This window comes from Syngnathus scovelli, chromosome 13 (genome assembly GCF_024217435.2).
Source record: "Syngnathus scovelli strain Florida chromosome 13, RoL_Ssco_1.2, whole genome shotgun sequence".
NCBI lineage: Eukaryota > Metazoa > Chordata > Actinopteri > Syngnathiformes > Syngnathidae > Syngnathus > Syngnathus scovelli.
The window spans coordinates 14165813-14193468 of record NC_090859.1 but is presented as its reverse complement, the minus strand read 5'-3'; the positions used below and the strand labels follow the sequence as shown (position 1 = coordinate 14193468).

The 27656-nt window shown below is 46.1% G+C and overlaps 1 protein-coding gene across 3 annotated transcripts in view; it reads left to right on the top strand.

The window, feature by feature from the left end:
* The window catches only part of fibcd1b (fibrinogen C domain containing 1b), a 70385-nt gene that overhangs the window by 6276 nt on the left and 36453 nt on the right, over positions 1-27656 (top strand). Inside the window, exon 1 of one of the 3 annotated variants that reach the window (XM_049737369.2) lies at positions 24204-24670. The exons of 1 other annotated variant lie outside the window; for it this stretch is intronic. In XM_049737369.2, the coding sequence (XP_049593326.1) occupies positions 24623-24670 (48 nt within the window). In that variant the 5' untranslated portion in view covers positions 24204-24622. Of the gene's footprint in view, positions 1-24203; positions 24671-27656 lie in introns of those variants that run through there. One more of the 3 variants, XM_049737370.2, reaches the window with a different exon arrangement.

Below are 27656 nucleotides of genomic sequence, written 5' to 3'. Positions count from 1 at the left end.
CGGCCCCGGTCACCTGTCGCGCGTCTGAAGTCTCCCTTCCCGTAATGAAGCTTCTTTATTAACATTGCTAATGCGATTACACGCCTAATGAAATCTCATTTCAAATCCCACAGTCAAACCACGGACATTGCCCGCCCCCTCCCGCACCCGTCTCCTCATAAGTGACCTTTACATTTGTTGTGTCGTAATAACTATGAATGTCAGGACAAGCAATCCACTGCGCTTGTAAAAGTCATACAGTATGTCGCCTCGTCATGGCGGCAGCTTTGTCGCCACGCGTTTCAATATCAGCAAGTGGGTCCACTATATTGATGACTTTAACAAGGCGACGCTGCAATATCAACAATCTATATCAGATTAAGACGAGAAAATGTCAACATTTTACCACAGATGCTTTCGTCGACGATATTACAAAACCGCAATTGAGCTTATCTGTATTTCAAGAATGAAAAGCAGAAATAAACAAAATTTGGGGTAGACCAAAGTCAAAGTCAGCTTTATTGTCAATTTCTCCACATGCCAAAGACAAACAAAGAAACCGAAATTTCGTTCCCCCCTATCCCACGGTGACAAGACATGGCTCACAACAGACAAACAAGTAACAAGTATAACAAAAGCGTGCTGAATAAGTAATGAATAAATAACACAACAATAAATAAATAAATAAGAGGAGCAGAAAAAAAAGGAGCAAGTGCGCGTACAGCAGACATTCCCGAAAATAGCGCAACAGTGCCACACGCTACGCAGAAGGGGGTAGCGAGTTCAGGGCCCTAACAGCCTGGGGAAAGAAGCTGTTGGCAAATCTGGTGGTGCGGGAGCGCAGGCTCCTGTACCTCTTCCCAGAGGGCAGAAGGTCAAACAAAGAGTGAGCCGGGTGACTCACATCTCTGGCAATCGAGGTTGCCTTGCGGGCGAGATGGGAGGTGTAAATGTCCTTCAGGGAGGGGAGCGAAGCACCAATAATCTTACCAGCCGTATTCACTATGCGCTGCAGGGCCTTCAAGTTCTGTTCAGTGCAGTTACCACCCCAGACAGCGATGCAACTGGTGATGACGCTCTCAATAGTGCCACGGTAGAATGTAGACAGGACTGCCTGAGGAGCACATGCACGCCTGAGCTTCCGCAGGAAGTACAGGCGGCGCTGAGCTTTCTTTGCCAGTGACGAGGTGTTTGCGGACCAGGAGAGGTCCTCACTGATGTGCACCCCCAGGAACTTGGTGCAGCTCACCCTCTCCACCACAGCACCATCGATGATCAGCGGCAGGTGTGTTGTGTGACCCTTCCGGAAGTCAACAATGATTTCCTTGGTCTTATTAACGTTCAGCAGGAGGTTGTTGTCCCTGCACCACGTGGTCAGAAGGTCAACCTCCGACCTGTACCGAGTCTCGTCGCCCTTTGTGCGACAGATTGCAATAAAACATTACAGTGAGAAAGAAATTTCTTGGCACCATCAAATTTAATCAGGAATATGGCGAATTTAGTTTGTGCTGACTCCATTAGTACGAGCTGCTTTCACCAATAAAACCTATATTCTTAATGCTTAAGGTACTTTGACGAAAGGTTGCCACAGACATGTTATTAAGACTGCCAGGAACTGTTTTAAAATGGGGGTGCGTGTCCGTGTGGGGGGGAGTAACATCTCGTTAAAGCTACCGTCAGTGACTTATTACCGAGATAAAACGAAAATGACTGTAATTACCGGCTCTTAAAACTCAAACACGTCGCAGTCACTCGCTCGTCATTAGTCTTCCAATCACGCCGCCGGTGTACAGCTAAGTGCACCGAAAGCGCCGCTCCTACCTCGCCTCTGTCGTGGCATAAGGAGCCATATGCTTGATGTATGTACAGAAACGTATGCGAGAACATCCGCTCCCGAGCCAACAATGCGAAGCGAGCCAACTCGCTAGGCCTTGACACAGCATGAATCATGAGGCGATTATTGATCGGTGGAAAAGAGAGAGGGAGGGTGGGGTGTGGGAAGACATGAAAAGTAGCATAATGTACCTCTCATAGGCAATATCTTTTCCGAGTAGCTCTCAAAATACGTCTGGTGTGAAGATTTTCTAAGTAGGATCGATTGAAGGTTTTGCAGAAACGCGTAAATCGTAATACCCGAAGTGGCATTGGGTCCAAATGACATAAATGAGTTTCCACAATCGAGGATCCTTTCATCAATGAATCATTTTAATATTTGTCTTGAAAAGTAGAGAAGCCGCTTGTGATTTATGATCCGAGGCGCTACGTCCCAGGCTTTCCTTAAGCTGACGAGTATGGTTTTAGTCAAATTTTTTTAAATTCTGTTTTATTATTTATTTGTATTCATTTGTTTCCCCGGTGATTCAGGGACAAATACACTCGGTAGCAAACAATAAATAATAATCATCTACTCGTCCTTGTTCTGTCTGCCGAAAGTAGCAAAACAACTTTTTCCTCATCCTCCACGGGGCTGAAATATCATGTTTGAAACCGTTGCGCTCTTATGAATAATTAAACCATTTGTCTTACTGCACAGCGGTGTACAATTACTTTGAGACGCTCGACGTGCGGCGGTATATAAAAGGTATCGGATTAATAGCGCTTGCCATGGAGCGACGACGGCAAACGCTCAAAAGGCGGCCGGCGAAAGGAAATGGCGGCGTGGCGGGCCTAGCGGGATTCTAGAGATGTTTGCTTCTAACTGCGGTATTCACCACTGCAGTATTTGCACCCATAATGATCAGTGGAGAAAAAAATCTCCCAGCACAAGTCTGCCAACAACTCCAGAACGCCCCCCCCCCCCATCTTTCTTCCCAATGCATTTTTTAGCTGTGCCGCCCGTGGGCTGAGAAACAAGAAAAATGTAGCTGATGTGCATAATTCCCAAAAATTACACACCTCAGCAATTGTGTTTCATTTAAAAGTCTTGTTCCACAAGATGGAGGTTATTCTGCTGCAAATTCTGTCTGTTGCGTGCTTTGGATCTTCTCAATCCTGTGGAAGGGGATGAAGAGGGTTGGAGGCGAGGGGGGAGAACACGATAATGAGGAGCCATGTTTGACAGCTTCGGGAATGGTGCACTGCTAAAGTTAAGAGGAGAGTAGCTCTCCTCGGGAGTAGAACATGCCAAAACGCCAGACTGGATCTGCGCTGGTTTTGTAGCAGGTTTACATAAAATGGTGTCGACGTCTCCACTATGGGAGCGTTACGCCATTCTTGGAAGTGCGGCTGACAACCCGGGTCCAGTCGAGCTATACAGTTATACGTGCTTAGGCGCAACATCGTCTTACGCACACACACAAAAAAAAGATTGTGTTTTCATGTCAAGAATCACGTTTCGAGATTTAGAAAATTTTGTGAGCGCATGAGTCGGGTGATTGACAGGTGATTAGTGCAGCATCTGCCCCGCCTCGCCCCTAGGGCAGGCTACCAGTGCGGCGTGATTGCGGATGAATAGATGATGCCTGTTTGATTCCATTTTTTATCATATTTCGGAAAAATATAGATCGTGTGTTGAGGGCCTGTTCTCAGTCCGCCATGATTAGCACCTCGGCGATGTCTTTCAGTCCAGCCACAGGTATATTTGCTCCACGTCAGCCACTTGTTCAATTTGTCGGTGTACATGCCATGCAGGGTCTCGTCTTTCCATGACAGCCCATCTGGCTCCTTCTTCTTACCGGCCTTCTGTTGCCAGCGGCATTCATTAAGCCCCTGATCCCCGCGGAACATCATCTTGATGTATTCTTGGAGAATGCTCACATGTCCACTGCCTCTTTGTGTACACCTTCAGGATACTGGACTCGGGGCGGAACCATTACGAGGAATATTGTATATCTAATTCCGAAGACTTGGGTCATGCCCGACGTCAACCGTCAAAGCATCCGTTTTTAGTGACTCCCGAGCATTTTGACAAACTCGTGCAAGAAAATTGGGCCCAAATAGGAAGCAGTTATCCATGACGCTAAATCACCGAGAAGCGTTTATTGTTTTTTTTGTTCACGCCGTCTAAAGTGGCTGGAGCATGTTGACAAAATCATCCTTTCAAACATTTGAGGGGGTGAGCGGGCACATTCATGGCTCCTGGCAACTCTTCGTAATATTAGAATCATGCAAGCGTGTCAAGTTATTAGAAATAGAAAACAACACACAGCTGGTTGAACTGATCTGTGGTTGTCGCCTTGAATTCTCGCCACGTGTCACGGCGTTATACTTTCACAAGTGGCTGTACTGGGCAAGCACAATGTGTTTTTCCAATCTAATTAATGCTCCAATTAGGAAAAAGGAAAACTAGCTTCCCAGGGGCGACTTTTACTCGCCTTTTGCTAATTAGACGTAGCTAACGCGAGTGATATGTATCGTGATTGAAAGTGACAGCCAGCTCCTTGATGCAGGCGCGATATTAAAGGTTGCGCCACACGCTTTAGGAAGTGTTTGCAAGTACTGAAGTTTAGTGTGACTGCTAAAGAGATATAGTAATTCCCCAGCGAGGAGGCTAGCTTTTATCACCCGCGATTGTTTTTCCCTATGGCTCCTAGATGATCGAAATATCTTTGCCGCTTTACATTCTATATTCCATCCTCATCATTTTGTCGGTAGCCTACTTGCAGTTTTTGTGGCGGCGTTTTACATAATTACACTCGCAGTGAGTTCCAGCACATTTTCTGACTTGCCATTTGCCGCTTGAAGAGCTCATCCATCCAGCTGTGCATGGCAACAGCGTTTCGTGGGTGGCCGCTGGTCAATAGTAGTAGCGTATTAATGGCACCTCTCAGCGTGACTCATACGTGAGCTCGGCGCAGTCATCCTGCCTGCGCAATAAAGACACACTTTACGTACGTCTGTTTGGTTCGTGTTTACCAACAAATTAATCCTGACATAGCGGGCTCACTTTGCCTAGAGTGCAATTATGCTTTGATATATTTTTTTTTTTTTCATCACGGTGATGTATTAGCATGCGTGAACGACGTGTTCGCTTTGTTCTTTACGCTCTCCGAAGAGAGGAATAAAACAAAGATACGAGTATATTAGTTAGAGAGCTTTTACCATTTTTCTAACATTGCGCCTGTAATTAAAAACAAAGCGCGAGTATTTTTGCCACCTCTGCGCTTAGCTAGCTAGCTTAAGCTAAACTTGTATCCGTGAGCTAAATGTCAAGTGACAAGTTAATAATGTTGAGTAAGTTTGTGTTTTAATTGGTTGTGCGCTCAAAATTTCATCACGAGGTGACTGTTTAAATTGTAATGCGAGTATTTGTGCTACCTCTGCTCTAAGGTCGCCTTTTCTAAACGTGTTTCCGCTAGCAATGGGCTAGCAGGTTAAACGTTAATAGCGTCAAGTCAAATTGTGTTTTAATTGGTCGGGCGTTTATAGTTTTACCGCTTTAGCGTTAAAATGAGTGCCCGAGGAGCAGACGGCTGCCGATGTGACTGCTTGGCGCATTTGCACGCCCGGCCTGGCTTCAAACTAGCAATTAGAATGAATTGCTTATTGATAAGTCCGCCCTTTTCCTTTTTCCACTTGCTCCTCTCCCCCGCCGGCTTCCGTGGCAAGCGCCTTCATTGTTATTCTTCGCCGGCGCTCGGCGCCTCTCAGAGAATTGCCAAGTCAATTTAGAATCACTCAATAACAACCTGATGTGCTTTAGCGCAAATATGGACTAATGCCGGGAGAACAATCAACACCTATGCCCGTCGTCCTCACCCCCCCTCCCCCCTCCTCTCGCTCCCGTTGCGGCCGATCCGTCTGGCCCGAGCCCTGAGGGCAAAATGCCGAGGCTCGTCGTGGATTTTGTGATTTCCTCCGTGCTCCTGAAGGTGCGTGTGATAACAAGCGTGAGAGGCCCTGTTAGCATTTAAAGAGCCTTCGCATTGTTCGGAATGTCTAACAAGGCGCTACCGAGACATCTTTGCTCAACGAGATCGTCATTCGAGACCTCAAGCTCCTAATGCACTTTTTTACACTTGGTTAACTCGCGTCGACGTCTGTTTGTCTTTTCGAGTTTGCCGCCGAGTGACTTGAGCGAATTGGAATGCGTCCAAAAAAAAGTCGTAGGATTCCGAGTTCAACCCAAACGTGACGCGAAAAACGTCAAGAACCGAATTGTGACGTCGGGTGAAGCAAATCACACGAAAGCGGCTTTACGACGGGGATTTATTTTATTTTTTTTAATTTCAGCCAGCATCATGCAATGTGTTGCGGGTTGGAATTTTCAGTCTGCTTTTTCAAGCGTGAGGAACACAAGTGCTTTGTACGTGCAGAAGATGAGTTGTGAAAGATAGAGTGGCCTCTGAACTCAGACGAATCAGATAAAAAAATCCTTTTGCCTGGCTGCTGTGGGTTATTGATGGCGCGCCGCTTCAACAGCACGTTGCCAGTCATCACCTCGCTACTCACGGGTCGAAGGCCGCTGTGTTCAACCCTTTCTTCCGCTTCCATGGCAAGCAACCAGGTAGTTTTATTTTTCTAAAAAGTTCTCATCCGTTACGCTTGAGTGGCTACGGCTACTTTTTCGCGCGTGCGAGTTGTGATTTATTTCTTGATTTTGTTATGTCTCGCCAAGAAGAAGAAGAAGAAGAAGGTCACCTTGCGCTAATAACCGTGCAGGAGGAAAAAAGAATTAAGTGGCGCTGCTCTGCTGGTGCGAGAACCCTCTTCTCGCCTCGTCTTGCCGCCTTCGACGTCGGCAGACGTTTGGTGCCGAGGTTTTTTCCGACTCATTTGAAGCCGGGGGCCAGACGAGTGTGCAAACAAGGTCGCGCCCTTTTCTGACAGATGAAGTCAAATTGGAGTTAATAATGCTTGGAAGCATCTGTTGAGATTATCACAAGGAGGATTTCGAGACCATGAAAAGCTGACTTTCCGATGGTTTCAAGTCGTGTCGAACAGATACGGATTTTCCTTATAACCGATTAATCAGCCGATTCGTTAAAAAGACATAATGAATATAGTTAACTAGCGTCGAGCCACGAGGTACAATTTCAACGTAGCGTTTCGAGCCAGTACTCCGTAACACTTCTCGAGGCAAGTGAAAGGAGACAAAGGTTCTTTGTATCGCAGACGCGTCGACGCCGACTCTTGAGCTCCTCGTCCGACTTGACGTGCGTGGTTTTGCCGTCGCCAAGACAACAGAAATAATGTGACCTTGGCCCAGGAATAGTTGGTTGGGTTGCGCGCTCAGCCGTGAAAAAGTAACAACGCTGAAACCAACAGACACCTGTGACGAGGTGCGCTGGAATAATCGTGCTTTCAAATTAGCCTTTGTGGTGTTCCAGTTGAAGCTGCTAGCCAGGGTTTCAAAGTAGGGTAGAATTCTGGAATGGGGTCTCATGAATTTGAAACCAAGGAAGGCTTGAGTTTAGAACAGGGTAGGTGTGTCGGTCGGTGCGAGGGCAAGGCAAAAAAAAAAAAAAAAAAAAAAAGGGGCCATCTGATTTCCATTTGACTCCATCACCGCTCATTATCGACCGCCCACTGTGGCCGACTTTGCCGCTGAGTGTTTAAATGACCGTAAACACAAAGTGAGGGGAGTGGGAAGGCCGTGCGCTCCATTTTGATGCTCAAAAACACCTCCAATTGAAAACTTTATTAAGCCGCTCGCAGTACGTGGACACCCGCGTGCGGCTTTAACTAGCAAGCAGTTTGACTTTTATGACCAAACAATGGCACTGCTTTGAAAAAGGACTACTTTACCTTGTCTTTGCAATTTCAAACGTGTTAGCCTTGCAAATAAATGTATTAAAGTCAAACAAATGTCAGCAGAAAGAACAATTAAAAAAAATACCACCTTTCGAAATATTTGGCAGGATAAAATTCCGCTAAGTGATTCATCGGCTAATCAACGAAATAAAAACACATTAAAATTAAATGAGTTTTTTGCTGGTTGTGATCGAGATAATATTTTGAAATTAAATTGGTCCAACAAATGGACTCATGAATAATGTCATCAGCGGCCTTCAGAGGAAATCTGATCAATCATCATTACATTTAAAAAAAAGTGGGCTGGTTTGACAGCGCCTTTACGTCTCGTTTGTGCTCGTAGCGCGTATTAACGCCTGATCGGCCTCGCGCGGTATCTATCGTACCTGTCTTCGAGCTGAGGGCAGGCGGGCGGGGGGGGGGGGAAATCAAATGGATGCATCTTGGAATGCCGAGCGTGTGTAATGAGGTTTCACCGCCTTCGCCTATCGACTGGCGGGTCAAGATCACCGAGGGCTATTTTTGGAACGTTTGTCGCCGATCACGAGCGAGGTGTCAAGTTCTCCATGCTTTTGGGAAAGAAAGGAAAGCAATGTATATGTGTCGCGGTGTGACACGTGCGCTGATATTTCTATTGTGTGCGTGTATGCGTCAAAAGCACAATGAGCCCTCGTGCAACTTAATAGCGGCATTGTGCGAGCGGGTGGGTGCTCAATTACGCGGTGACGGCAGAGCAGCTCTCGTAAAGATCCATTTGTGCCTCGCCAATGTCAGCGTTTTGTATTTAATAAGTAACCTGATGGAGGCGCAGTAAACAGCCAAGCTGTCGCTCCTCTCAGACGTGCCAAGGGTGAACGCGTGCAGTGCAAATAACGAATAGTTTAGGAGGAGGGAGGGGCCTCAAATTGCGAGAACGCTAACCACAATTTCGTCTTAAATTGCCCACCTCGTACGCTTTATTTTTCAAGTTAGCGGTTTCGGCGAATCGAATGTCTTTTTGTAAATGGCAGAGACAAATTAATTGAAAATAAAGCTAGCATAAACTTAGGAAGTTAGCATCCGCATTGAATTTGATGTTGGCATGGTGGTAGCGCTGCCGTGGTCTCCATTCTTGACTTCATGACTTCACAAAAAATCCGACAAAATTTCATTTTATTTTTTATTTGTAGGTCGAGCAATCTCACCCTTTGCCACGCTTGGTCATCCCTGAGCATTTTATCCCAAATCAGTTCCCCGTGGCCTTGTAGCTGGACATGTCAGGATTCAGCAACGCCCCGCGGCGCTTTTCCTTCGACCTCCTCTCATCTCCCAGCTTGCAATTCCCTTCCGCTTTCTCCCCGCTAAACAAATTTTATCCCCAGTCAACCTCGCCGGCTTCCTTTCCCGCGGTCGCCCCGAGCTGCACAGATCCAATTTAACAAGCCGCCATTTGCATGGCGCTCTGCTACAATATCTCCTCTTCCACCCAGCGCTCCTTGAGACATTATTGATGAAGCCTTGGCAAAAGTTCAATGAATTTCCTCCTTTTCCTGCGCCCGCTTGTCGCGACGCTTCCCCTTGCCGGAGCCCGGGCTGCTGTCGATCAAATACCACCGCCCGTTTTCATTAGACCTCTTGGAATCGCTTTAATTACGATTCGAGCAAAAAAACTCCCCAAGAAATTTTTGCTTAGTTGAACAAAAATCTATTTAACATTCTGTCGTGTGAATAACAATCGGTTAGTCGCACCTTCCGGCATCTCATCAGAGAGTGTTTAATTGTTCTGCCAGTATGTCGCACAATTGGATCAATGACACATTCGCTGGCTGTGTCTTTCAAAGGACGAATTTGAAGGTCATGTGCCCAAATTTAGGCGGGCTTACCATCTAGCCTTCAAATGGGGCTTTTGTTTCCATGGAGACGGGTCCCGAGCGAAAACTACTTCGTAGCGCACTTTCGTAGGCTACTCGTCTCTTTTTCAAAATTTCTTCTACCAGCCGAGAACATTGGCGCCATCTTGTGGCAGTACAAAAGACAGTCAAAGTGAGAATCGCTAGCTTGCTCAGTAGCGCCCTCCGTGAAATTAGATGACCAAGACACATGTCTGTCTGTCATAACTGGGCAAACGAGGACACACCCATAAAACTGAACAGACTGTGCCGTTTTTGTTTGAAGAAGCCATTTTGGGCTAATTCCAGGCTTCTTGCTCTGACAAATGTAATTTTTATTAAATAATGACAGAGCATGGTGAGAAAGTTTCATGAATTTTCACCATTTATTCGTTTATTTTTTTTGTTGGGGCTTCTGCGTCACCTTTTAGCCAGTTGGTTGCAAAACTCCGGCCGAGGGATCCCCCGCCGGCGCACCATTTTCTCCCCGTCGCCATCTGCTGTTCCGGGTGACCCATCCAAAAGTTTCCACCTCCCGCTTCTTGGCTCGACGCCAACACCAGCTGCATGTAGAGCCCGGAGACATGGAGACATGACGAGTGGCCGCAGTTGCGCTACCGCAGCTAACGGCTAACAAAAAATCAGTGCCACCAACTGTTTGCCGAGAAATCAATTTAGTCTTTCGTGTGCCCAACAGCAGATGTTCCCATTGAAGCCGCATCTTGTCAGAATTGCAAAAATACCACGGGTCTCGTCTCCATTTATTTTTTTGTAATCGTCCCCCAGTGATACATTAACAGTGGCGGTCGTACTGATTTGTGAGAAAATCTCGTCAATAAAAGAAAAGCCTTTTTGATAGCGCCACAATCGAAGCTGCAGGTGAGCCGTTTGATCTCTCGGGATGTCAGACTCGTTTCTTTTCCTCGCAAGGGAAGCGAGTAAATCCCCCGAGCTTGTGAATTGTTTGCCGTTTTGAACATCCTCTGTGCGATTATGCAGCCTGAGAAAGGAAGACGTAAAAACATTAAGAATTTGCTTTCCTTTAAAGTTTATCTTCAGGCTTTGCGTGAACAAATAAACACCCGCAGGGATAAAAGAAAAAATCCTTTCAACGAGGAAACAATCGAACCGCGAGCTGTCCTTGATGAATCGGCAATACTTGACAATTCAGCGTCTCCCCGGTATAAATATTCCAAATTTGGAAACGTGTAAAGTGACCCTGACTTGGCCCAAGCCTCGTAGCAAAATGTTTTGTAGGTGCTTTTGCCTTTGATTGTCATCCAAGCTGTCGCGGCTGCTCTAATCAGAACCTCCGACATCCCCCCCCCCCCCCCCCCCCAAAAAAAAATACATCTTTATTATCTCTCTCGTCAAGTGAGTCTACTTGATTTTTGTGATCCGAAGTCAAGACTTCATTTTCTCTCGGACAAAGAGCCTCATCACACGCAGACAGCTTCGGATAAAAAAAAGGGACGACTCATTCGAGGAAAAACAAACACGCTTTAGAAATATGATTGACTCAAAGTGGTTTCGGCGCTTCTGTCGACAAATCGGCCATCAGATAAAAAACAGAAACTACGGCGTAATGGAGCTGCATGCGATGGCTCTTTTAGCCAACGTTTACTTTTGTCCTCTCTCTCTTCCCATCTATGGTAAACAATTTGTTTGTGAGGGTGGGGCTGCTCAGCTCGATACGACCTCTTCTCTTTTACAAAGAATCAAATGATGACTCGACCAGGTATTTTCGTAATCCACCTGCTCCCTCTGAGCGTTAATCTTCGCCGGACCCGGGAGAAGCGCAAAGTAATAGGCTCAGCTGCGAGATCGGTCCGTAATTGGAGCGGCACCGTCCATTTTGTTTGGCCGCTGAAGACGGATCAAGCACAGATTTAGAGCCGCGTTGACTCAATTGAACCAGCGTCGCCGAGCTTGAGACATTTTGTAAATTCGCCCGCCACTTCATCACGCTTAATTTGATTCCGGCGCTCAGCGAGCGGTCGATGGACAAGCGAGTGAAGATGCATCCGCCCTAGTTATGGAGTCGCCGATCGAGACTCCTTTCCCGGCCTCGTCACACGCGACCCGATGCGGCTAAATCGATTGACGTCGGTGTCCTGACCATGGCGACCGTCATCTCCTCCGCATGAAGGGAATCGCTTTAGCAGCGCTTTCACGTTGTTCCGACAAAGCTGCACTTGTATCGATAAGGTTGATAAAGAAATGCTTGGCCACGCACCCGCCGGATTAGACATCAAATCCCGCAGCAGCCAGACAGCAAACACTAAAAGTCCCCCAACGATCGACAAGCTCCGCCAGGGAAGCAAAAAAATGTCATCGCCCTGTAGATTTGTTTGTCTGCTCGGGTAATGCGGCTTTTAGACGAGTGTTTTACAGGAGATTTGGACACCGGGAAGAGAAATAGATTTGTTAGAGGCGCTATTGATTGGATATAAACGAGTGGCGGGTGACATTTGAGAAAATGAATTCCAATTCCAGACAAATTGCTAGCGCCGAGACGGCGCGTCGCCACGAGAGGGAAGCTGGAGATTGACTACAGAGGGGGACCGGCGCGAAGCAAACCTGCGCGTGGCAGATACGGCCGGCCGGCGCTGTTTGCGAGCGGCGCCTGCCCTCGCGCAACTCTAAACCCACCAAACACGCTGAAAGCAATTAATGAGCATCAATGGGATTGGATAGGCCCCGCATTGGCGCACTTGTCAATCTCGTCGGCTTAAATGGAAAAAGGGATTGAAAAGCACAGAGGCTGCCCTGCGGCTGTCACATCTGAGCTACGACTACTGTCTGTGATTGTTTGCCTCTTGATCAAAAGTTAGCCAGCAAAGACTCCACCTCCGGCCGTCGAGGAATTTGCGTCCTATCGGCTGAAAATAAGATTCCGCGTCTACGTTTTGCTCTATTTTATGACGGGCGCCAACGGTGACACTGCTGCGTCTTTCATCGGTCTCTGACTTTACAAAAAAAAAAATTGGTTAACATGTCAAAAATGTGCCAGGTTAACTCATTCACTGCCAACCCAGTAAATATCTCAGTCAAAGTAAAAGCAGCGGCGTGTTTCAAAGCCGCTAAGTGTGGGTCAGATGGGCGTACGCGGGCGTTCAAGGAGGCCCGTCTTGTGATTGACAGGCGGGTAAAAGGTTGCCAACCCCCTCCCGCCGTGATGGATGTTGTCTCCGCCGGCGGAGCAGCGGAGCACATTTGGAGGCGCTTCATCAATGTGCTTTGGAGCGGCACTAACCATTAGTTAGCACGTCTACCGGTTGACGTTTTCAATTTGGGACACATTTGCCGCGCCGCTAGCATATGTCGGAATCGCGTATCAAGAGAATCAAGGCGTAATTACGGGAATCCACTGAAATATTGAGACACTAAAGACATCATGTTACGAGGATCAGCGTCGTATATTCCAGAGAAAATTATATATTGGTTAATAAAGGTTAAATGTAACAATGGGTATAACTTGTTTTAAGAAATTTACCAAAATGTAACACTTCCAGATAGATGTGTAAATCGTTTTTTTTAATTAGTTTTTTAAATGATTAATTTATGACGATACAGAAATTTGCGGGACCAGATGTAATTGCAAAAATACAGTCAACATTTTTACGAGTAGAAATATGCAGAGGTAACGCAGCAGGCATCCGACAAGTCGTTGAAGTCATTGACGTCGGAACAGAACTGTCGTATCTTCAAATCCTCGCTCTCGTCGTCATTCGTGCACGACGCCACCGGGGAAGGAGTCTCGGAGCGTTCCGGCTGTTGCCCCTTGACAAGCGGCGCAATCGGCGTTTGGCGTCGGCGCGCACCGAGGCGGCGGGACTGCCGAGTGGGATTAAAGTCATCTCCGGCTTCATTACGGCTGTGAAAGCAGAGCGCTTACCGTTCGGGAGCTTCCCCGTCCACCCAAATCTTTACGCCGCTCATCTCCTCTCTAATCATCTCCACCAAAGGACTTTTTTGTCTCACTTGAAGCAAAGCAAGATCCGCTCGTAGGAAAATTGGATGTCGAGAGCCGTGCTAAGGCCAAGGACATCTTTGCCGGTTGACGATAAGAAGGAAATATCAAACCTATTTTTGCCAAGTGTACTCTTAGTACTCACGTGGTCGTGCCTTCAGAAGATGTCCAATTAAATTGCTTAATGGAAAAGTTTTGCTTTTCGCTTCAATATTTGGCTTGATTCACTTAAGGGGTCTGCGTTAAAGCACTTAATGGCATTCGACGGTAGTTACTCCTCATTACGAGTTCCTCGTAGAATTTTGCAAAGAACGGTTTTTAAAGGGGAAGTCAAGAAAAAAAAAACGTTATTCGCAGTAACACACGTGACGATAACCCGTTTCGGTGACGTTGACAATGCGAGCCCGAAGGCACTTAGAGTCAACAGTGGAGGGCGAGTGATATTTTTGTCAAATATTCCAGAAGGCAAGTTCTAAGTATCACGCTTCTGCAAATGTCTTAAAGCACCCCCCCCTTCAAAACAACCTTAAAACCACAAGCCTTAAAATATATTCTCGCCAGTAAGCAGACAGAATAATGGCAGTGCTAAAGACGTGATCCGTATGTTCTATCGCCTCGCGTTAAACGAGACAGAGACGGATTGCGGCCCAAAAAAAAAAAGACTTTTAAAAAAACAAGGACGAGAAGAAACTCTCGCCAGCAAACACCTGTTAATTTTATATGAACAGCTGTCCCGTCGCAACCTCGGGGAGGAGATACGGCAGCCAGCAGGGTTTTGCTGTAAACATCTCAGCCAGTAAAAAAAACAAAAACTGAAACCACACAGGTGAGGGATAAAGTGCAGATTTACCGTTTGCACGCATCCTTCAGTTGACTGTCCATCGATCTGTTTTGGACCGCGTTTTTCCCCCCACGGCAGGGGCATTGATTTCCGTCACACCGTCGCCATTTCCCCATTTGACGCTCGTTAAAGCCGCCCGCCCGCCCGCAAAACGTCGAACGAGACGCATCGAAGAAGGAACCCGTGTCGGACTTTGACGTTTCTTTAGACAGCCGCTTACGTAACTCGGAGCCCGGGAACGTTCGTCGACACTCTGTCGAAAAAATAAATGATTCAGCTGTTGCCGGGTACATTAGGCAAATCTGAAATATGTTTCTAGTCTCAGTAAAGATTGGAAAAGCCTCCACTATGCTCCAGATGGGCACTTATGTGAAAACGCTGACGTTGATTCAAAAACGGTGACTCCCGCTCATCAGTTCCCCCCGGGGGAACTTCAATCAGGTGCGAGACGTCCGCACACGGCGAGCTCGCCGCCACCGCCGCCGCCGTCTATATTTGTCTTCCCGTGCGTCTCAGAAGGTCAGCTGCATTCATGTCTCCTTGTCATGTTCACAGCGGGGCATTAAAGAGGCTCGTACTCATTATATCTTCGCGTATGCATATGGACACGCGCACACACACACACACTCGCATCCCGCTGAGGTAAATGAGCTGGATAAGCGGTTCGAGAGTGTCCAAAGGTGAGGACGTGGGAGCGGCAAAAGCCTCGTCAGCTTGACAGGTGTCCACGGGTGGTGTGATGAGCGTTGCCGGAGCCAACTCAGACTGATGTTCGTGAACTTGCCGTTCGAACATCCCAACATATGACCGCTGAACCAAATGTTTAATTCTAAACCTGGTTGTTGACAGAGCAGATTTTTCAAAACATCATTTTGGATCAATTCACTTCTTCCAATCGTACTGTGATTGTTTGGTCAACCTAAATCTTCCACACATTGACGATTAGGCTAGGCTAAGACGTGAGATTTCTTAGCTACGCCATACGCTGTATCGTCCGCAATCGGTTTTACCGAAAAGGTCAATTGGCATTTGTAATGAGCAGCGGTCGGCAACCCGCTGGCCGATGGCTTCCCGTCTGGCTTTCTTTCTTCCATCCACTCCCCTCTCATCTGGCGCTTTGACACCGAGCCGCGTCGCACATCTTTGTGATCTCATGATGAATACGTGGCGGGTGTCTTGCCTTTCCCTTCAACGCTGTCCTTCATTCATCTGAGTTTTGAGATCCCACAGCTGCCAGTTGTTACGGCACGAAAAATCATTACGTAGCCGCGAAGGAAACAGATGGGCGAGCCGGCGAATCGTGACAGGCCTCGTCTACTTTCCGCGACGTGTCATCAGCGTGGAATATTTCCACGTTGCGCCGTGTCGGGAATATAACCATTTGGCATGGCGACAGATGCAAATGGATGCAGGGTGCCTTGTTTATCGCCAGGGAAACGTTTCAGACCCGTTATTAACCGTCGTCCAGGTTCATGATGGAGTGCCGAGGACCCGAGTGCCGGGAAGCAAAGAGCACAAAGATTTATTTTCAAAGACAAAAAGGCAAACAAGAAACGCGGAGTAATTAAAATACGAAATGAAAGAGATCAAGTGAAAACGAAAACCTAATGAGCAAGACATTACCAAACTAAATCTAATCTAAGCACAACAAAAACATTTCATTTAAATAAAATAATAAATCATATAAGTAATAAAAAGATAAATATAGATAATAAATAAATCATAATAAATAAAAATAAAATAGTTATCCCTGATCCACACGTTTAAACTGACGAAAATACGTTTAGCCGAGACGTTAAAAGTAATTATATCCGTTCAAGCAACGATCATTTGATCACACAGACGAGGCATGCAAAGAGAGCTTGCAAAATGTTCTTCCTCTTCCGCTAGTGCGACACTCAACCACTACGTAAAATATTTTAACGAGGGCTGAATACAGCTGCTAAACTCAAGCCGTTTTTTTTTTGTGAAACATTTTTCTGCTTCCTCGCAGTAGGTTGGTACAGTGCTTGATTTTCATTGCCCTTTACCACCCGACGGTAACTTGGAGCCAATTTTCGACACATTGTTGCACATAAATCCAAAGCGGGCGTCCACGTTTCACTTCCATTTCCCGCCGCCTTTTCCCACGCGTGACTGATTCCCGCCAATGAGCTCGGTCCATTTTGCCACCCGTTGCTGTACTTTGCGGAAACTCGGAAACGCCGCTCGTTTTTCACCCCCGAACTGACTTTAATTGTTGCTAGGTGAGATTTTCCAATCTCCAGCCCCGTACCATAAAGTCGCCAAAGCCTGAATGTGATAAAGAGACACTTTTGGAAGCGCTAGCACACACGCTCGCACGTGCATATAAACCACCGGCGTCTATTTGACAAGATCACGGGAGGTCGGCGCAAGGTTATCAATATTTGTCCAACATATTGATCAGAATCTGCCGCCGGGGAAATGAGAGGTCGCAGGGGCGAAGAACTAAATCAAAGACGGATACTAAAAGCAAGGTGGCGGGGTGCAGCCGGCGCTGCTTCAGGGGGCGGCACTTAGCTCGTATCAATTACGCTAAAAGTTGGGAAGTGACAAGTGAGCCAATTAACGCTGCAGCGGCCGCGGGGCACGACGACGACCGCTCTTTCTTGGAGGTCAAAGAAAACCGCACACACGGTCGTAAAGTACTTCTTCCATTTAACATGTATTATGGATGCCTATTAATGAGGCCAAGTGATTGATTGTCTTCCGATTGTTACTTATGTGACCGCCATTTTGTTTTGTTTTTCCGACATATTAATTCAGCGACACATCGCTTCACGGCTCAACTCATAGATCACGGCGTTTTTCAGTGCATTCAACTTCTTGTATACAAACTACAAACTTTGATCCGATGTGTTTCCCTTGATGTAGAACAAACGGAAGACGCGGCGGCGATATAGCGGGGATCATGAAACGAAAACAAATCGGAATCTCCTCCGATACAGGCGAGACGGGAAAGAATCACTCGGCTCGGGAATGAGAAACCAAAATAGAACAAACGGTACAGACGTTATAAAGTCGAGTCGGTAACGAGGCCCGAGAAGGAGCGCTGGATATGAACGCAGGCAAAGGTGCGAAGAGAGTTACTAATGAGAGGAAGCGGCGAAGAAAGTACGGTACGAGGGAAGGCCGAAAAGCAGTGACAATTTGAGCGCGGCAGAGACCTGTGACGACTTACCGCCCCATACTTAAGCGAATTGTACTTTTTCATATTGTACATATGTCAAAAAATGCCTGATTAGCCCTCCAGGGAAAAACTCGGCTAAAAGAAGCCACTTGAGCTATAATTGCTAACTTGCGCCTGATGGAGAAACTCCACCTCTTCAATCCAATCACTGCAAACTTTCTTGTTGGAGTAGTTACAAAACTTCTCGGTGGCCTTCTAAATACCTGGTTACCTGTAGTATTCATATATACTGCCCAAACAATTTGAAATGCTTTCTACCTCTTCTTCTTGCTGTTTATTACACTGCATCTCTTTCAGTGGAGCTCGGTGCTGCCCAGCAAATTGTGGCACAACGTGGCACTGCGCTAAATGTGCATCTCTCTAAATTTAGGTTTGTTTAAAAAGCCATTAAAAATGATGTTTGAAAATCTATGACATAGCAGAGAATGGCAAAAATCTGTCCTTGTTCTGCTTGCTGCTGAATGTAATGAGACAAAGGCCCACAATGCGTATCCTTTAGCTCTGTCGTCTTGCATTTCCCACACACCCGTGAAGGAAGACCACCGAGGGCATCGAGCTGATGACATTGGTGACAGGTACTGTCCCATTTTTCTCCCTCCCATCGCACCGCAGCGTAGGTCCCCTTGTTCATCATGGCTGCCCTCCATCCATCCCTCTTCGCCCTCTAATGGCTCCTCTTCGCCGGCTTCCGCTAACTGTAATCGAATTATGCCGGAGAATACGTCCCGGCTGGCTGCCCCGTGGTTTTTTTTCCCTCCCTTAAACTTGTCTTTCACACAAGCCCTGAGGAGCATTCAACATGACAATGAAACATTTTTAAAAAAATCAAATATAAAAATATATAAAATAATTCAAATAATTATTTGCGATATGTCAAGACTTGTGGAATTTTCTAAAACAAAATTCTAAGGCGTTATTTACACAAGAGGGTTAAAAAAAAGGATTATCTGATTATCTGGGCCCCTAACGTTGGTAGCCTAATGTTAGCGTTATGCTTAATGAGATAAGTAGCTAGCCTCATTAACTGAGCATAAAAGCGCAAGCTGATGTAAAGCCCCGTAAAGGAAAATAATAAGAATTTGATCAGTATGCGCCACTTAAGCCCTCCTCTATTCTTAACACCTCTTATTTAGCTCCCCACTATCTTATCGTTTGTATGCTTTGGATGAATCCTAAGTACCGTCCAACTTTTTGCTGGAATTCAGGCTTTGTAGTCCCCTCACGTTTCTAAATCGTGAATATGCGGAGAAGGTAATAATTTCTGCTTCACTCGACTCTGGAGAATCATTTTACACAACACTAAATGTGCTAACGTCATCGATAAGTGACGCTGCCGTGGCCCCACGTGAGCCCAATTATCAATTCCAAGTGAAAAAGTGTCATCTAAGTGTTTAGCTTGGCCTGTTTGCTGCAGATTCAGAAAAAAGGCACCGAGCTCAGCATAATTATATTTATAGGAACATGAGCCTGAGTCAGAGTTGTCCAAAATAGTGCAAAAAGGGAAAATGACAATTTCACGATTATCAAAAAAGAAACTTTTCTTTACTAAACCAATCATGTACAGTCAGTTTGCAAAATTTTCTCCAAGATATGAGAAATGTCAAAAAGTAAGAAATGTTTTCCTGAACTTTCCTTTCACACAAATGACTGTAAAGAAATGAAATAAAAATATTTTTATTCAGGGTTCATGTTAAAGAGAAAAAGAAAAAAAATCCCAATGACGCATCCAGCATGATTCATAATCGCTATCATTGATACTGGCCTTGTATTTCTTCGTTATCTTCTCAATACCAAATCTTGCACTTCTACTTTACTGTTATTTACGATCGTCAAAGCGGGACAAACGTAACACCGTCTGCGGTCGGCACGGCAAAAAACAAACAAACGTCGACGAGCCGGCCGGTAAATAAAGCGCCGTTGGGACGATGCGAAATCAATTAAGCGCGGCGTCCGTCGGGATACGGGGGAGGATGTTTGCTGTCGCTCCCCGATAAGAATATTTTCTGCGCTTGATTTCCGTCTGCGCCAAGGGAAGATTATCGCCTGGCACGAGCGGCACGAAGCGGCGGGGCCCGTGCCAGCTTTCTCGGCACCGCAGCCAACGAGTGGAAGAAACTCTTGGCCTTGTTGATTTCTGCTAAACACATTTCTTCTTAAGGATTACTGACGAATCTTGATCCAAATTTTAACGCCCGAGGTGGCAAAGTTTTTACAAGTCGCTCGCTTTATCCCGACACGGGACATTACGTCTGCTTTCTTGCCAGTCTCGCTGGTCGCTGCAGATTGTAGGATTGTGGGCGGGGCTACATTCAAGGGGGCGGGGGCAATCTAAAATTGGTTTTGGGGCTTGTTTGTACAACACGGTTCACATTGTATTGCATTTTTCGACATCGCTAAATAGCCTTAGACAAGCGTACAGTTGTAATGTAACCTTTAAAACATTTAGCCAAAGTAGCATTAGCCTAGCATATGGTTGCTCAATCTAACCTGTAATATAATAAAACTGCCTGCTCGTTAAAATCGCGGAAAATTACATTAAAAAAATAAAATTTGAATTAAATTTGCTAGCTTTGCTAAAGGTAGGATGTCATGTCGCGAGCTTTTGCTTCATTTGTATTTGCAATTCAGTGTTGCTCCTCTGCGACATTTTGTCGACAATTTTTGTTTGTCAAATGACTTCACGTGTCGGATTTTGGCCGTTTTCCTCCCATTTTGAAGTTCTATTAGTAGCCGCTTTCCTCCAGGGTGCTGTTCGCTGCCACTGTCGCTATGTTTAGCCCGGTCCGTGTGGGATTCCAAACTCTCCGAGCTTGGCTGACAAATGATTATTATTATTTTGGATGTTACTTCAAAAATGAATTGGATGGGAAGCTTTTTTTTTAAAAAAAATATTTAAATTACTCCCTGTATATTAGAAAATGTCAATTTAGTACGATGTTATACAAGCACAATTATTTTTAGTGTTCCTTTGAAAATCAACAAGATGGAAGGCTTATGCTTGGCCAGAATTTTTTTGCACTAAAATTAGACTGTTAGTGGGTAATTATAAATCATGTCAATTTAGTATGATATGATGTCTCAATAACTGAGAGAACATGCACTTATTTGGAGTGTTACTTCAAAAACATTCACAGGCATATGGTTTGACACCTTTTTAATAATATAAAGCTATTAAAAAAAAAAACGAATGAAATGAAAATCATCTGGCATAAACCCTGTCAGCTTTGACATCTTTTTGTTGTTGTTGTTGTTGTGTCAAGCTGAGCATATGCAAATGCCAAAATTGATCCTGCTGGGAGATGTCCCGCTGTGAAAATAAAAAGGATTTTCACCTGGCTGCAAGTGCACAGGAAACTAAGTGATTGGTCGCCAGTAGAAAAAATGCAAAATAAAGGACACGGCCATGAAAGACTTTTGAAATAACACTCAAAACGGGAATAATAACATCACCGTATTGTTAAGCATATCAAGAGAACAGCCGATATCACTACCACTTCCTCTGTAGTGTTTCCGTATGCATGTATTATACTGCCCCCAAGTGGCTGAGGCGCACACACCAGAAGGAGCAACACAATGTGCATATTGCACATCTCAACCAGATTTATGCATAAAACATTTCGAAACTGTTTCTTTTCACTCCTAAAAATTGCAAACCTAATTTGCCTTGACTTTGACTTTCACCCATGTCCCACACACTCGTACTCATTGACTTTTTTTTCCCCCCCCTGACCCAAGATGAAAGAACCCGAGTCACTTTCATTCCGCTCGACGCTCTGCCGTCAAGATGTCGCCCCCTCCTTCTCCCGGTAACCACTGTAACGTTTCAGCCGGTGAAAAAAACTTTGATTTTTACAATTTACGACGGGTCATTTTCATTCTCCTCGGCTGCCGGGAGTGCACCGGGCAAGGTGGTCCATTTTCATTCCGTCCTTTGGAATTCCTGTATTACAGGCGGCGCGGTCAACGGGTGCACCCGAACGCGACTGGGAGGAGAGTGATGAAATCGTTGTTTTGGAACGAGACGGTGATAAAACAGCCCCCTCCCCCTTGGGTTGACTTAGCGCGCGTTCATCATTTCGGAATATTTACACGGCCGGCTGTTAAAGCGGCCACCTTTTCCCACCTTCTCTCAGATGTAAACAGCCCGAGGCTGCTGTCGAAATGAGCTCGACCGCCATCGCGTATGCAAGGGATGGGAAGTCGGCCGTTGACGAATGACTACACTAAAAGGTTCGAGTGATACAATTAAGATTGTTGGAGAGGCCGCTAAACTGGGTTGGCGCGAGCCATTTGCAAGACTCAAATATACGCAATGTTGGCCGGAACTACTTAAAAAAAAAAAATCCTAAAAACACTTAATGAAAATTTCCCTCTTAGACCTGTTGTGTAAAACCCAAGATGCTAGCTTAGCTCGAAAGCGTAACAAAGCGCACATTACGGTTAAAAGTTCCGGTAATGATTTAATAATAAGAAGCGCTATATTGGGATTAGCTACCTGCCTAATTCCCAATCCGCCGGAGAGGTTGCGGATCGGACACAAAATGGAACATTAAGGCCAACTTATATTCCTTCCGCTGGGATCCCATTAGACGTAATCTTGTTGAAGTCGTAACCGAAGCAGGAAGTGGTTGGCCCCCACCCCCACCCCGCCTTTATCCCCAGCGAGTGTCGCCCTGGAGGAGGCCCTGCAGATAATTGCACACCGCTCGAAAGATGAGCCCGTCGGCAAACATTCGAGAGTCCTTTAAGGCCCAGGGAAGCCCATCAAAAGTCTTGTCGCATTTGTCGTATATGGCAACAGGAAAAGGAGGGAGGCGTTTATTCTTACAGATGCAGTTTTAGTGAAATATATTTCGATTAAAATACGAAAATGGTCTCAATGTTCAGGTTTGGGGAGAGTCTTCATTTTCTTTCATTTGTGTCACGTGTGATGCAATCGTCTCACAAGTCTTGGTTGGAGCCAGCGTCTAAAGATTCGCCCTCCTCCGTCTGACCACTTTTTTCTATTCCGAGTTGATTTAAGCAGTACAAGAAGACATTTTCTCTGTAAAAGTCACTGCCTCAAGGGAGAAGAACATGAAGAAGAAAAAAAAAGAACTTTTACTGGTGCCTTAATTGCAGCCTTTTCTTTGTGTTGTGCTTCTGAGAAAAAAAAGAATCTTCTTGTCTTCTTTTTCTGTTTTTTTGCAAATTATCAACCACCGTGGCATTTTGTGGAAGGGCGAGCCAGCCTGCCGTGCGTGGAGGAAAAAAAAACCCCCAAAAACAAGCCAAAGGTGGGAGGGAGAGAGATGAGGCCGCATCTCTAACAACAGCAGGCTGCAATCGTTGAGATAAAGCAAGCGCTCATCCTTGGAGAACCTCCTCCCCCCCCACACCTCTTCCACACTTTCTTTTTTAAGAATTATATTTTCCCGCCAGAAGTGGGCGCACGTTGGAGATGGATGCTGTTGGCCGCTGCGAAGAAGGAGCCCCGCCGGCGGCTATTTCCCGCCTTTCAAGTCATTCCTATTATTGTTGTTATTGTAATATTTCGCTTAGGCTCCCCCATCCCCAAGCGAACATTGGCAAATTGAACATCTGTGCGCTTTGCCTGCCATTTTTAGTGCGCAGTTTGCACTTTCCCATGAGCCCCGCATGCCCCATGGGCGTGGAAAAAAATGGGGCGTAAACTGCCTCTTTCACCTCAGTTGAGATAAAAAAAACTAAATATATGTAAGGTGTTTGTCTGCATTGTGTTTCACTGCAGTTTGGCTTTTTTTCTTTCTTTGACATAGAATTTGTTGTTTATTTTTCGCCTCTCCACATGCCAATTGGCGTCTTCCGGGTGACGCTTCTTGCGCCGCCTTCCCATCATTTTTTTTTTTCCTTTTCCTCCATGATTCTTTGGCTCATTGTGGTGTTTTTGTGTACTTTTTCATTGTGCGCACGGACCCCATGTGGTGCTCAAGCTCCTGGCCTTTTTTTTGCTGGATGGAAAAAAAACTGCACACTTTGCCGCAGCACCTCTCCAAATAATGTGTATAACAAACCAAAAAGAATCCATTAAGTCCACTTAAAGCTTTTTGATATTTGAAAGGAAATATGAGCCCTGTGAATAAAAAATAGCAGACCGAAGATTGCAGCCTGGCCCAGCGGAAATTAGCCAGATTGTCCCGATTAGTCACTCTGGGCCTAATAACATTCACCGTAATACACTTAATAGACTTTTTTTTTTTTTTTGGTTTTGTTTCACCATTGAGCGAGCACACCAGAACTGTGACGTGGGAGGTGCGGAAACGGACGAATTGTGAGATACAGCCAAGTGTGAAACAGACAGGCAGCATAGTAGCCGCTTCAAATGTTCTTGTGGACTTTGCCACAGCAAAAAAGACCACCTTGAGGCGCTTGTTGTGACGTCCCAGATGCTGCCGCCACCACCTCCTCCTCTCCCCTCCCCTCCCCTCTCCTCCCGTAGGCATCTCCGTTAACGTATGATACAGATGATGACAGCTCATCATCATCATCATCATCAACATCATCTTCCTCCTCCTCCATATGCTCCGGCGTGTTATTCATTCACACTTACTTGGTGTCAGTGCGCTATGATGCGCACGTATACTCGTGCTCCGTTTCTCGTGGAGGGGTGGGCGGGCGGCCGGGCGTTGATTGACAGGCGGGCGGGAGCGCACTAGCGCAACGGAGGAGCGCGCAGTTCGCTTGCTCTCTTTTGCTCGGAACCAGAGCCTGCGTGGATGTTGCAGAGAGGAAGGAGCATCCGCGGACTTTGGCTGAGAAACCACGCAACTGGAACATAAGATTGATTTTTGTCATGGAGTAAAAGACTTTTTCTGAGTGGGAATTGTGCACGTTTTTTTTTTTTTCTTTTTTGGGGGCAGAACATTCCCTGCGGAATAATCCGAAGCAGCAGTACACCATTTGCAGCAGAAGCCGACTACGAAGTTCCACGCAAATGGAGTAAAGGCTGCTCGCGGGACTTGCTCGGCTTGGATGTGTTGGCGTCGGTGGATGTAATGCGCACATTCTCCGCGGGACGCTGACCGGCCGATGGGGGAAACATGGACACCTCTTCAGAACTCGAAGACGGGACTCGTCACAAGAACCAGGTGCGCGGACGCGATATGTATGAAGTGTGTGCATGCGGGCGTGCGAGCGAGCGTGCGCGCGCGCGCGGTTGTCACGCGTATGCTGGTGGTAAAAAGTGCGGATATCGCTCCCAGCCAACCTCATCCATTCTATCCCCGGTTGGTGGCACCCGCGCTCCCCGGTTTGGCGGCGATGTGCCCGGTCGATATATCGCCGCAACCCGTCCTCAAGACGTGCTTGGGGGAGAGGGGGGGGGGGGGGGGGTCGACTTTGAACAATTAATATGCGTGTTGTTTTTAAATATAATTTAACTGCATGGTATTAAATCACATTTATTTGTTTTAATGGAGTAACTTTAGATGTGGTTTTAAGTGCTTGTACACTTGGCATTAAATACCCCCCCCCCCCAATTTTGATATTTTTCTACAAATTCTATATACACAAGGTCACGGTCATGTCACAAGGGGATGCCAGGCTCAGATTTCAAGGCACTGATGCACTTTTTCCCCATTCCGAAGGCATCCGCACAAGATGCCTCCTCCGAGTCATTGTGGGGATGCAGCGAGCAAATTGAGAATTCCAGCCATGCAGGTGCTGAGAATCAACAGAATTATTCATTCCTTCCTAATCGATATTCCACTAGCCGCCCAACCCCTCGGTGAAAATGTGCGCTGCCAGTATTCGGTTTCTGTGAATTCAGAAGAATTCCAGCAAGATCATAGCCTTTACCTGTCTTGTCCAATCACATTGCACTGATGTCACGCTAGTGCTGCTCTTAACCTCTAGGGGGCGCATTTTCCACACAATTTTATCACTTAAGTTCCCCCCCCCCCCCCCATTGGGTGCTTTTTTTTTTTTTTCTCACTCATTTGTTGGTATTCACAGGTTTTTTCAATAACCTGTCACTTCTACTTTGCGAGCTAATGATTACATGTGGCATTTTGGCAAAGTCTGACAAGTTTTTTGATGATATCCGCCCGCCTCCTCATCAAAAGGAGAGCCGGTGAGTCATTTGGAGGCATCCTGAACGGCTCTCAATTCATATTGACTCAATACGTAAGAGGTAATTTGTCACGTATGACGTCCGGGGTAAGCGTGATACTTCTCCGGAGGCGGCGATCAATGGGCGCCGCGCAGGAAATGAGATGCGCAAATGTTGTTTGCTGTTTCGAGTGTCGTCTGAATGACTTTAAATTAGCAAAGAAAAATCAACACAATTATACAATTATACAGTGTTATCATGTCATCAGAATACAAGATGGCACTCGTGATGTTGATTTCTCATAGCCGAGTTTTTTTTTTTTGGTGGCAAAATGTGGTGTTAAGCACACTGTCGGCCATTTTAGTGGAACTTGTTGTCAGTGACACTGTGACGTGTTGCTGCGGCGGCCATTTTTGTTCTGGATAATCGCAGCAGTATAACCTTAACTTTATGCTTCAAGATTTTTTTTGTGGAGCAGGGGGCTACGAATGCCTGTCTGTCTTTTTTAGAGAATATGTAGCATGTTGTCCTGGCCAAATTTGCTGGAATATTTACTTGAGGGAAGAAAGAAAGGAAAGAGCAGGCAGCCATTGAGATGAAGCGCAAGCGCGAATGACTAAATGAGACTAATACGCCGAGTGGCTCCACTGCGAGGATTAAAGTCGAAAATATGTCCCAGCACCCCCAAACGCTCGCCTCCGATCACACGGCGATAGGGAACGCCGCCAGATGAGCCGCTTGCGCTTTGCTCTTCATTTCCCCTTCTGGCATTAAGTGAATAGATTGTTTTTTTTCGAGGGGGGGGGGGGGGGGGGGCGGTCTGTGGCTCATGCAGACCATAGATCCCCTCTTTGGTTTTTGATGCTGCCCATCTCTGCATATATGATTTGCTGCCGGGCGTGCGCCGTCACCCCCGGTGCCCTTTTTCCCGCAAATGGAGGCCAATTAAGAGCAAAGCATCGCTTGAAAGTCTTAAATCTTGCGATGGCAGACGCAGACAGCTGAGACTGTCCGCTTCGTGCTGCCTAGTACGCATGTTGCTAAAGAGCATTAAAAAAAAAAAAGTACGTGTTCATATTTTAATTTTTGCGGTATTATTGTCAGAAAAACATGGCAGATATGAAATGTAATATTTGTATTATTTGACTACGTACTGTTGGATTGTCTCAACACCATTTAAATATAAAGAATTCAAAACCTCTGGTGTGCAACTTGGCCACCGGGGGCAGTATGGTACAGTCATCAAGACTATCACAACTACTGTGAGTGACTCGATTAATTAATATGTCGTTTGTAGTCCTGCCTGTGATTATCATTATGGTGCGTGTACTCAAAAGATTCACACACCGCAGCTAGCCTGTCTATGGCGATTTGCATTGTTTGTTAGCATTAAGCTAAACGAGCCTCATTTAGGCCAATGTGTTTTTTTTAATGTTAAGTTTGATTTTATCTAAGTTAGGCTTAGCCTACACTTGCCACGTTCATATGAATTGGCGCCATTCGCTCTACGTCCCCCCTCTTACTGTTTACAATGGCATCGCCCCCGTCGTGCTCTCAAGTAGCTCACTCTTTGACGATTGCGCTGAACCGACTCGCCATTGTTCCGCAACAATTGTGCCGACGCTCCCCGCTCTAGCGCCAGGGTAGCCTTCATGCGCTCTGCATGCAGTCTCCAACATAGCGCGCCGCTACCACAACAACGGTGAAAAGTCTGTTTCCAAATCCCAATTAGGGGAAAGAAAAAGCAGCCGTGGCCTCCGAGAAGGCGATTATACACGCGGTACAGTCGAGAAGTATCTCGCAGGAGTCGCCCATCAGTTTGGAAGCAATCAATAGCACTCTGAACAAATCCTAACTTTTCCAAAGCACTAAAAGTGCTAAGCCGCCTTGGAATCGATAGCACGCCCGCACAGCAACATTTCAAGGCGTACGTCCTCATCGCTCGTAAAATTTAGGTACACTGGACACATAACGGTGTTTTATCAAATTGATGGAATTAAAGTAAAAAGTCGCATCGTACCAAT